Source organism: Salvia splendens, chromosome 6 (genome assembly GCF_004379255.2).
Source record: "Salvia splendens isolate huo1 chromosome 6, SspV2, whole genome shotgun sequence".
NCBI lineage: Eukaryota > Viridiplantae > Streptophyta > Magnoliopsida > Lamiales > Lamiaceae > Salvia > Salvia splendens.
The window spans coordinates 2,383,695-2,396,080 of NC_056037.1; the positions used below are offsets into that span (position 1 = coordinate 2,383,695).

Consider the following 12,386-nt stretch of genomic DNA (forward strand, 5'->3'; position numbering starts at 1 on the left):
GGACAAATAATGCAACACGGGATTAATTACCCAATGTTGATCTTGACCGTCCATTTCTCTAATCTAATGGCTGATATTAAGAAGGGAAAAGGAGGAAATATAGAAAAAGGAAATGAATACATCCCTATATATATATAACCAACAATTAACAATTAACAAGTAACAACCCACTTAAAAACTCAAGTGTACGCCAAAACCAGTATACAAAAAAGCAAAATGAAAACAAAAGTGCTTAATTTTGTTGGAAATGTGTCATGAAAAACAGTATACGAAAAAGCAAAATGAAAACAAAAGTTTTCATTAGTTAAATTCGCTAGTGCCTATTGAGTTTGATGTACTTCTACACACTAAAAAAACATTAGTTGTAGTGTATTTTGCCTTACAAAGTTTGATTCGACTTACAGTTGATTTGTTGTTTTTACCATTGTGATTTTCATTCCATATTTTGTTCTTCTTTTACTTACAGTATATTATAGTAATAGTTACATATCTGTTTATACGCTAATCGAATATTTCTTTTCATATTCCTAACAAATTTTATTTTTAGGTATGAAGCTAATTTTCAGACATGTTTTTAACAAGTTTCGGTTCGTTTCTAAAATCATGATAAATATGAGTGCTGTAGATATTAAAGTTTCACTAATTGTTTGGTTCTAAATATCTTAAACTTAGATATTAGAGTTCCATCAATTGGTTGGTTCTAAATATCATCTAATTCATTGCATCTGCCACAATCGATTTTAAACGTGTTTTTGTAAGGATTAACATGTCTGAATCGATTACTACAATTTAATTTGAGCATATTCACTTGAGTGACCAAACAGAAATCTTCTACATTAAAATTTTCATTCTTTGATTGAGGTATATACGTATATTGTTTATTCATAGAGTGACGTTTTATTTGTACTTATTTGGCGGATAATCATCATATTAATGTGATAATGGGTTGTACAATTAATCATTTTATAGTAATTATTCATTAAGTTTGTTGATTAAAGCTGGCTTACTTTCCATCATAAATTTTCAGTCAACATTATTAGTTACTAAATTATAATTGTAATTAATAGCTTGCTTGCTAGGTATGATAACACGCATTAGATATTTGTGATGGAATGTTATTTGCTTCGAAAATCAAAACTCCTTGACAAAATAATTGTCATGTAGTTAGTATCTAAATACATGTGTTTGTATCCCACCTCCTCTAATTATACCAGGATTGTGATCAATACCGAACCACTCTTAAACCTTAAACGCCGAACAACATTATTATATGATAACATGGAGTTCATTATAATGAACTAATAACAAACATATAATGAACTAATAACAAACATATAATGAACTTCAGATTTCTAGATTATGCATGATAATGTCATTGTTTTTAAATCTTAGAATTCCCTATAATGAACTACAAATAAAGTTGTAATGAACTCCGCATTATTATATAACGATGTGTTTGGCGTTTAGTGTTTAAAACTAGTTTGGTATATAATACAACCCAATTATACCTTATATAATTATATTATCGGACTAAACTCAGAAATTTAATTTGCTCTACTGCCGTAATATATATGCAGGTAATTTAATATGCATTATAGCATGAAATTTTGATATGTTATATGGTAAAAGACATTATAATCAATTATTCAGTCATATTGAGTTTTATTGATAAATGGACAAAAACATAGTATTCCGTATTATATGAACTGCTATATAATAACCCCATCATTTGCATATCAACAATATATTTTTGGCATGAGTTAATTGTAAATTTGGCATATTAATTGTTATTTTCTGCAGGTAAGCATTGCCTAGAAAGTTATTGTGAAATAATTTTAAAAGATTATAACTTCATTTTGCAGGCCGTTTTGAAACAAAACAATGAAAAAGACTTTAAAAAATGCAACTGAAATATATAAAGAATTAATAGTAGTAGTTACTCAAATAAAATTTGGTCAAATTTTAAATAAGAGTAGAAATATTAAATCATAAAATTTCATTTTTTTCTGAACTTTGGGTGATACTCAAAATGATTTTGTTTCACTAAAACACGAAAAAAAAAGATAAGGAAAGGAAAAGGAAAAATGAAACAGCATCATTTTGGGCATTATTTTATGTTGGTTCAATAAACATCGTTTTCTACACGGTACATTTTATGTTAAGTGCATTATTTCATTATTAAATATTATATGAAACTGACAATATTTGATCATATTTCGTGAGTTAAATATTACCAGGTGTGACCATATCTAAGTTTAGGTGCATTCAAGGAAGGCTTAACCACTGTCTTGGACTCTTGGACGGCCGAGCATTTCGTGATTCAATTTCTAAATACTTTTATTAATTTTAATCATATATTTAAAATCAATATATTTTATTGAATAAAATAATATTCACACACACGTACAAATAAATGATGTTGAAATATGAGATGGGATTGTTCCCTAAAGAGGAACCAATTAAATGTGAAGTTCTATGAATCAAATGTTACAAAAATAGATGTCAATCTTCATTTTTTTATCAGGTCAATTTAATTCAGTTGAGCACTAAGTAATTTATAATTTTCGAGGATCTTGCTAATTAATATTCTTGCTTATATTTATTGCTATTTGGTACCAATAGACGGACTATATGTATGATTCCTATAAAGTAATGTTGAAGAATGGTGAATATAAATATTAATTATTTTTAAAATGTCCAATGATGAAATCACATAATTAGATTATATGGTCAAAGATCAGAACACACGATCCACATCTAATTAGTGCTTTTTATTCGATCATGTTGTGTAATAATTCATGAGTATCTTTAATCCAATATAAAATCGACTACCAATATATAGTTTATTTCCACTTGGGACTTTTGTTAATGATCGAGTATAAGAGCATCCGTCCGTGCCTGCTGCACGGCACCCGCTGTCCGCCGCTGGCACGGCGCTGCTCGATGATTGGCCAATGGATTTATCTGTTGGAAATTCAATTTTTTTAAAAAAAATTGAAAATAATACAAAAAAAAAAATTAAAAAAAATATTTCCAGATTCCCAAAAATATGGCCATTTTATTACCGTTTTTTGGATTTTTTTGATTTTTTTTTAATTTCCAAAATCATCTATAAATACACACATTCATCATCCATTTTTTTTATTGAGCTACAAGAAGACCTAATCAAACACATTTGAGCACAATTCGGCCACTAGTAGTGGGTTTTTTTTAATTTTTAGGATTTTAATTATGTAATTTTTAATTATTTTGTAATTTGTAATATTATTCCGGTTATTTTTAATCCATTTTAATATTGTGGAAATGTTTTTATTTAAATTGAATAATAGAATGGTCGAACCCTTGAGCTCGTCCTTGCGGAAGAGCATGGATGTAGGTGTTGTGCTCTTGCCTAAGAGCATGGAGTAAAAGTGAGTCCGAGCCCACATCCGTGCTCATTGACAAGAGCACGAATGGGGATGCTCTAAAAAACAAGCAACTTTATAAATTTTAAATAAAAAAGAGAATGTCAAGAAGTAAGAGAGAAGTAAATGACAAACACTCCCACCCCCAAATAAAGTAAAAAGAGAGGAGTACTATATTACATATTTACTCTAGTCTTATGCATTAAAAAGATTAACCTTACCAAATTAAATTTATGTAGCTTTTGAAAAAAATGAACTTTTACATAATTGAATTTCATCATAAATCTTTAGAATAATATACTTTGATAATATCTTTTGAACCCAACTTAAATAAAATTGCTTGATTAGGATTTAAATTCGGGACATTATTTACGTGCAACTTATGTGTGTTTATCTTTATTCATAAAAATAGTTTATCTTTATCTTTACCAATTTAAAATATTAAAATTGACAGAAATATATTTATCAATTAAGCTATTCAATTAATTTAAAGTCTCGAGAGTTTTAAAATAATAATTTGGGCGGTGAACATATGATAAAGTTAGATGCACAAATCACAATTAATACATTGCCCGAACAACAACCTACAATAATATGCTGATATTTTCAGTAGGGAATCTGGAAATTGCATGTGTCTAATCCTAACCGACCTTAATTAATTAATTAATTTAAGAATCATGTTTGTTGTCGTTCTATAATTAATAGATAAATTAATTAATAAACCCGTCGCGGTTTATTAATTACTCTCCATTTTTGCTGCGGCTGCAGAGGTTTCAACTTCTATTGCTTATTAGGTTTTATATATATAAATATAGGTTTCACCACACAAGATTATTTTAGCAAGTGATAATATATAAAACGATAATAATAAATAATCGGTTTTCATTCATGTTAGATATTTTTAATTTTGAATAGAAATTGACAATTTAAGTTAAATTTGAATTTACTAAACTAAATAAGTACTGTATGATTCTTTGTGAAGTTTCTAGCTGGAAATTGAAAAATATTTTCCTGGTTTCCAAAAATAAAATATAATGACTATAGCATTAAAGGGAGTATAAAGGCCACGCGTGAAATAAATGTTACTGAAATGTGTGCCATGATTGTTTAATTTGCTTACTAAGAGCATCTCCAATGGTCGGCGTCACCACCGGAGCGCCGATTTTTCGCCCACGCCGGTTTGACGCCGAACCATTGGAACCGGCGTGGGCGAAATCGGCGTCAAAATCGGCGTCGCCATGCCGATTCCCGCGCTGACGCCGGTTCCCACGCCGATCCTCACGGGCGCCATTGTGGCTCCCGGATCGGCGCCAAACCGGCGTCGGATTTAAATATTTTTTTTTTTTTTTCGCAAAACACAATATATACGCGCGTTGAACCTCATTTTCATTCGCACCACTTGTTTTAACGAGTACTCTCTCTCTACCTTACTTTCTGTACAAGATCAATAACGAGCAATGGAGAACAACTACGAAGGTACTCCAGTTAATCCCGGGGGATGGTCTCAGACTCCCCCGGCTCCCGGTGTAGGGTCTCAGACGCCCCCGACTCCCGGGGCAGGGTCCCATACTTCCCCGGCTCCTGGGGGAGGTGGTTGGCCTCCAATGAGCGGGTACTACAAACAGAGGAAGACTGCAGGAGGATTGCGGAAAGAGCCTACCCCGATCCGGATAAGAAGTACTATGAGTTCACCTACTGGAACTGCTACGTTGTGCTCAACGAGTCGGAGAAATTCCGGGCAGGCGTCGACGCTGGCTGGCCGAAGAGGCAGAGACTGAACTATACCGGAGATTATAGCGGCAGCAGCGGTGGTTCGTCAGACCTCCCCGAGACGGCCCAGGAGGTCCCGACTCCTCGGTCGTTCGGTCGCCGACCTCGCCCGGTTGGGCAAAGGCGGGCGCAGCAGGTTGCGAGGGGGGGCACACCGAGTTCCCAGGATGTCCATTCGGCATCCCCCCTCGGCAGGTCTACCGAGGAGCTCAAATTCTTCGCGCGCCAACAAACGCGCGCTCAAATGGTGAAGACCTTAGCCGACTTCCAAGCGGCGGTGGACCCCGAGGTGAAGGATTTTCTTCGCGTATTGCTCCAGAGCCAGCGTGAAGAACTGGAGGCGATGAGGAGGGACACCGGCGGGAATAGCCGCGGCGTAGGTGGCGACGGAGGCGGCGGCGACGGCAGTGAAGAAGCGTTGGGCGACGACGGAGACGAGGACGGCGGCGATGAGTGATTTTGTTTTACTTTTTTAAATTAATGTACTTTTTACTTTTTGTAATTTTTTTAAATTGTTGTACTTTTTTTTAAAAGTAATGTACTTTTTAAATTTTAATATTATTATTCGAATTTTCCGTATTTGTCTCGTAAATTAAATTATGTATGTTGATACAATTGTAAATTAAATTATATAATTGTTATTAGTGATGTGGATAGGTAGTGTGAAGGCTATTTGATGGCTATTTGATGTCCAGTTGATGTGGCAAGCTGATGTGGCAGGAGAATTGTAGTGCTGATGATGTGGCAGTGTGAAGGCTATTTGACGGCTATTTGACGTCCGCCAGCATTGGAGATGCTCTAATAAGGAGAATAACATTAGATAAGAAATCGCAAGCTCGTAAGAATTTTTACGTACGGAATTATCGTTCCTTACGCGTGAAGATTAGTTTAACTTGGGAGGAAATTACCACTGTCAAGAGGACTCGAATCCAGCATCTTATACAATAATGTCTAAGTTTCTTGCCGTCTAAGCTCCTTAGTGCTAGGACAAAGGCTTTGGACTCTTTTCCTTGCATCTTGTCACTACATATTGTTAGAAATTAAAAGTTTATAAAAATATTTCAAAGACCTATTTTCCTTGAGGAATATAATAACAGTTATTAATTATATGCTTTACTCATTCAAAGTTAAAACGATAAGTATATCAGTGTTTGGTGAGTGGTGACACGACCCTATGAAAATTGAAAATTGAAAATTGAAAATTGAAAATTGAAAATTGAAAATTGAAAATTGAAAATAGAACAAGAGAAGTGCAGCAGATATTGTAAGGTGTGTGATCACGAGAGCCACACATCATGAGACTGAGGTGCGCGTGAGAAGCCGACGCGGCGCATGGCACGTGAAGTCGAGTGAATTTGTGGATGCATGAGGAGTTAGTTGTAACCGTTTCAGGATCTCATGGAGGAGCGATATATAAGCTCAACTCTAGCTCACTTACACACACTGATTCACCATTATTGTAACAGAATTAGGAGATATAAGAAAGAGTGAGAAGAAGAGTTCTTGTGATTCAATCTTGAGAGTAGGTTGCGGAGGGAGGTGGGGTCGCGTGGGGTCGGCACCGTCGTCCCCGGAGAACCGCCTGAAAACGTCTCCCAACAGCCTCCCGACCCCACTGCGTCCAGACGTCTGCCCCAAGATTTCTCAAAGCAGCACAGCTTTTCCCGACAAGGCGACGACTCCATTGATATCTAGTTGGGCTTAGGTTTGGGATTGGGCCTTTAGAGTATTTAAATGACAACTAATAATTTCTTTATAAATTGGAGTTTCAAATCTTCCCTTTGTTTAAACATATTTTTATAGAGACTAAACTTAAGTACTATTTGGAGGCGCAGAAGGCATAAGCTTTGCACAAAAAATTTGGTATAATCATAGATCATCATTTAATTATGTTTTATCATTTTCTTTTTTACTTAGTATTTTGCAGTAGCTAACACTCCTAAGTTTTTGCCCTAATTTTAATAGATACTATAATAGTTATCTTTTTTAAATCAATTGATAAATGATTTTTCAGAAGACCTAAGTTCTTATAGTGGTAATGTTGACCAAGAACCAAAACAATTGAAAAATCGTGGAATGGATACTAACAATTCCAAATTGAAATTGATGAAAATGAAATCGATGTCGATACTAGAGTGCTAGCTTAGCATATGACAGAGGTATTTAAATTGTAATATATTTTTATTAGAAATATATTTAAATATCACTCCCTTAGGAGTCTCATTCCTTGTTGGCACGGTTTTAAAAAATGTTAAGAAAAGTAAGTGGAAAAAAAGTTAGTGGAATATGAGTCTCACTTGTATATATATTAATTTTAAATGAAATGTGAGTAGAATAAGTTAATGGAATGTGAGATCCTACTACCATTTATAGGAAAAGTGAAGTGAGACTCCTATTTACGGACGGAGGGAGTACTCTGCATTATATTTTAATTGTCAGTCCGACTCCACGATCTTTACTTCCTGGATCCGCCATTGGTTGCAGAGAGCTCGAGAGTTTTCTTTCTTGTTCCATAATCTGTACAAAGAGAAGAGTGATCAATATATCCATAACTGAATCTTCCCATGGACGTAGACATTTTTGTCGAACCACGTAAATCTTCTTGTGTTGTAGTTTTTCAGTCGATCTCTTCTTGCGCCGATCGTTCATCTTATCTTTACAGATATCATGTCCAAAAGACCAAACAATACAGTATCATTGTTATCACAAATAATATTGCACGAGGATTATGCTATTGCAACTCATGGCTAATTGATAATTTGATAAATTAATAGTATTATTAACCAATATATTAGCTAATTAAATTTGATTAATGCTATTTTTTATTCTGTAGTAGTAGTAGTACTTGGACACGACATTAGTTTTTCTTTTGAATGGCTAAAACCACTTTTTCAACGAATACGATATCGATGTTAAATTTTCATAGAAGAGAAATTTCAACTGGCCATTTAAGGGATCTAATGGGCCCAAAAATAGGATTATCGGCCCATATAAAGTATTATTGGATGCATAAAAAATACAATTAGGGTTTGAAATCGCTGAAGAAGCTAAACCGTTCATCACTGGTCACTTCCGCCGCAGCTTGCAGAGAGGCAAAGTCAGGAAAATGGGTGAGGATTCGATCTGACGGAACAATTTCATAGAAAAATGGATCAGTTATCCGTTTCTCTTTTCATTTTGATGTATATTAACGCGGTGGTTGTCATTATTTTGTAGCTCGGATCAAGGTGCACGAGCTTCGGTTGAAGAACAAGACGGAGCTGCTAGCGCAGCTGAAGGATCTGAAGGCGGAGCTCGCTCTGCTGCGTGTGGCCAAAGTCACCGGAGGCGCTCCTAACAAGCTCTCCAAAATCAAGGTGGTGAGGCTTTCGATCGCGCAGGTGCTCACCGTTATCTCGCAGAAACAGAAGTCCGCTCTGCGCGAAGCCTATCAAAACAAGAAGTATTTGCCCCTCGATCTCCGCCCTAAGAAGACGCGCGCCATCCGCCGCCGCCTTACCAAGCACCAGGTTTTATTACTTCTATTTTTCCCTCTCTTTTTAAATATTTGATGAGTATTTCTGTTAATTTTATTGGCATTGATAATAGAGTTCATCGTTTCGTGTATGACCTATTTTTGGTTCAAGTAGTAAATTATCAATGTCTATATATTTGTGGATATGAATCGTACAAGATTGGCTTAGAATATTTTTTGTGTTGAATAAAACAGTTGTATAATTAGTTTCATATTGATTATATTGGCAGCTTGTTTGCTTGATAATTGAGCTCAAGTAGAGGATTATCAATATTCAGATATAGTATGTCAATATGAATCATTTTATATTGTTGCTTAGATTGTTGTTGATGTTAGAAGTTGATTAGAACAGTTGTATAGTAAGGATCCCTATTTCAGTTTCAGTTAGGTTTGTTGTGCATACAATACACTAGAATCCAATCCCTCCTCTCCTCAAAATACAATAAACAATACCCTTTCCCATCCCATATTTTTCATGATTTTAGTTTAATGTTTTCGTAATCTTGAGAAGCCGAAACCAAAGCTTTTGTAATCTTTCTATTTCCAGAGAGTCATGAATGCAGTTTCTTGTCATTGTTGCATTATATAGTTGCAATGTCATTATGTAAGCGAAAAGAATTGTGTATCTGCACTATCAATATTTTCTGCACTAATTTGATAATCATTCTCTACTAGTTTTATTCTGGAACTCTATCTGACTGTCTTAGTTGGTTTTGCTACCATTTTCAGGCATCCGCAAAGACTGAAAAGCAAAAGAAGAAGGAAATGTACTTCCCTTTGAGAAAGTATGCCATCAAAGTCTAAACTTTGTTTGCGGCAGTTAGCCCACCATTGGAGTATTATCAAAATTTGTGTGCAACTGATTTTTTTGAATTTTGTATTTGGTATTACTTCAGAGACCTTGTGGTGTTAAAACGGATTACCTCATCTACTATGATGAAGCTTATTAGATTCATGCTCTACAAATTTTTGTTATTTACACATGTTTATTTCCCTATCTATTTATGGTAGTGTGTTTAGAACAATTCTCATAAATGTTAGGAGCTTTTTAAGCTTCTTTGTGTTGTTTTGGTTAAGTATTTACATGTTGTTCGTATCCCAGGCTCAGAGACGTTTATTTCTTGCAAGTTTTCTTATGTCAATTGATGTTAAAACATTCCTCCACTTTCGTTCACTAAAAGGCTAATTTTTTAATGAAAATTTCTTATAATAGTAGTTATGATAACAGTAATTTCATTACTGATACTCCATTCTAAATACAGAGGAGATATGCTGAATAAGAGAATGTGCTGAAAGGAGAGAATTGCTGATAATGAAGAAGTACACAAAATTTACAAGGCAACTCATGTAGATATACTATAAATTCAATTAACCTAGCAATATGAATACAATCGATTTCATTCAAACACACAGCATGTACTGAAAGTGGGTAAATTGCTGGTAATGAAATTAAAAGATGTACACATAATTTACAAGGCACAACTCAAGTAGATATACTAAAGATTTTTTAGAACTAAAAGCAGGTTATAATGGAAAGGATCGGAAATATGGTCAAGAAGGTTATGTACAGGTCCTTTGCCAGTTAGAGCTGCTTGAGCATAAAAACCTAACCACGCAACCATGGCTAGGCGCCCATTTTTTATCTCTTTGATCTTCAGTTCTTCAAAAGCAACGGGATCTTGTGAGAGATTCAAGGGGTCGAAAAGTGCACCTCCTGGATAATTGATGTCCCCCGGTAAATATATGCCTAAGGGCTCCAATGCCTCAATGCCACAATAACGAGCATACTCTGGACCAACCTGCGCGTGGAAGGCAGTCTTGAAAGCATTCTTGAGTTGAGAAACACATGAATTATATTCATACTGCCGAGAACTTTTCAAAAATGAAAAATGTGTTCACAGAGGAGATTATAGTGAGATTACCATGAGAATGGCTTGACAGATGGCAATGATGAGAACTCCTTGACTCCCAGCTAAATGGAGCCCGGGGATGCCAAGGTAGTCTAGTGTGTCGCCCTGTCGATGATTAAAACAAGAGTAGAAAATATGTGAACAAGTCTTCAACTGGTTCTTTTTTGTAGTAACCATAAGTAAGGAATCACAATTCCAAATTACTTGTGATCTAAATAATTTCGTAGTATTAATTTTGTAATCATCCATTTTCTTATTAGAGTAAGAGTGGTAGTATACAAGTGCTTCACTACTTTAAACCCCGGACTGCAAACCTAGCATACTAACCTTAAGCTTTGAGTATCCCACTCGCCACCAAACAGGTTCAACGAAATGGAAAGCTCCTATCAGATCTAATATCTCTGGAAGTAAAGCACCAAGGGCCGCAAGCATAGCCCACCTTGCATGCAGAACTTCAAAACTACATAGTAATAACCGTGTTGTTAGTAAACCTGTTTTTTTTTTTACCTTGGATGGGACTACAAGTCCTTTCCTATCAATTAAAGCTGCATGTGTTAGCTGTGGTGTATAATGACTACTAGTTATAGAATAGTTGGAGACTTCTCCAAGTTCATGAAACCATAATATGATGATTTGGTCTAAAATTATCAAACGACATGTAGTGAAAATAATGGCAAAATTTATTAGTCATCAGATGAAATAACGTAAAGAGGTGTGGTACTCACTTAAAATATCTCTGCAATGCCACAGGGTCCTGGCTCAAACCAGCAACGTCAAAACCATAATCCCCAGGCAGCTCGCCAGTGAGATAGGAAGGGTACTCATATGAGATCGGACCAAGCCAACGAGGGCGATCCTCCCCATACCACACACTGAAAAATCATATAATTTGCACACGGGACGGTTAATTTTGGAGATATATTAGCTTGAGAAGCTGTAAATTGTTCAATCCGTTGAATTTTTGAAGTACTATTAGCCTATATATTAAAGCTTAACACATTCTTTAAATATGCATAGTAACTGTCGATTCCTCATATAAAGAACAGTGTAGTAACCACAACATCTACAACTGAAGCATCTCCAGAATGATCATATATGTGTGTAATTTCACTTCTAATGGAATCAATTGATACAAATAATTAATAAACAAAAAAATGAATGGAAAAGACTACCTCTCTAATCTAGCCTTTTTGGAGAGAGCCTTCAACTTGGAAGAGTTGTCCTTATAAAGCTTCTTCTTCTCCTCCATTCGCCTCTGGAGCTCCTCCCCGAGCGGGCTGTTGGCAATCGCTTTCACCGCCGTGAAAGGAATCGCGGAGAACACAACAACTCCAGCAACCTTCACAGAAACGGCAGCTTCACAGAGAAAGTTATACAAACCTGGTATCTGTTTGCAGGTGTGGCTACTAACCTCTTCCCATGAAGCTTTAAAGCGGGAGAAAGAGCTGCTAACGTTGGAGCTCGGAAAAGTGGAAGCCGCGCGTTCGCAGCGGAGGAGCGGCGGCGGAGGGCGGAGCAGAGACATTGCTGCGGTAGCGCCGTTAAACGGAATCTTCACTCCTCAGCCACTAGTTTCTGTCTGCTCTTCCCTTTTCATTTTTTTATTATTGTTTTCGATTATTTGCCTTCTAGAATACTTTATAGGAACCGGCTTATGTAGTGCCACGTTCCATGGAAAATTTAATAAAGTTTCAATATTTTATTTGTATATATTTATCACAAATTTTGTAATTTAGCGGTATAATGTTATCCATAAACTCAAATTATATGTCCAGATCTACCGAATTT

General features: G+C 35.5%; 2 protein-coding genes across 3 annotated transcripts; one reads left to right on the forward strand and one right to left on the reverse strand.

The window, feature by feature from the left end:
- The first annotated feature begins 8,175 nt into the window (after positions 1–8,175).
- On the forward strand, positions 8,176–9,663 carry LOC121809967 (60S ribosomal protein L35-like). The gene is made up of 3 exons (XM_042210829.1): positions 8,176–8,284; positions 8,391–8,683; positions 9,418–9,663. The coding sequence occupies exons 1-3, from the start codon at positions 8,281–8,283 to the stop codon at positions 9,490–9,492; spliced, it is 372 nt and encodes a 123-aa protein (XP_042066763.1). The 5' UTR covers positions 8,176–8,280; the 3' UTR covers positions 9,493–9,663.
- Positions 9,664–10,105: 442 nt separating this feature from the next.
- On the reverse strand, positions 10,106–12,285 carry LOC121809471 (chlorophyll a-b binding protein 7, chloroplastic-like). 2 transcript variants are annotated; one of them, XM_042210112.1, is made up of 6 exons: positions 12,010–12,285; positions 11,771–11,937; positions 11,324–11,470; positions 10,926–11,058; positions 10,611–10,703; positions 10,106–10,487 (listed from the first exon to the last, which is right to left on the reverse strand). In XM_042210112.1, exons 1-6 carry the CDS (start codon positions 12,121–12,123, stop codon positions 10,185–10,187), a joined length of 957 nt encoding a protein of 318 aa, XP_042066046.1. In that variant the 5' UTR covers positions 12,124–12,285; the 3' UTR covers positions 10,106–10,184. The 2 variants fall into 2 exon arrangements, with proteins under 2 accessions (XP_042066046.1, XP_042066045.1); XM_042210111.1 differs by having other exon boundaries at positions 11,771–12,285.
- Positions 12,286–12,386: the final 101 nt, after the last annotated feature.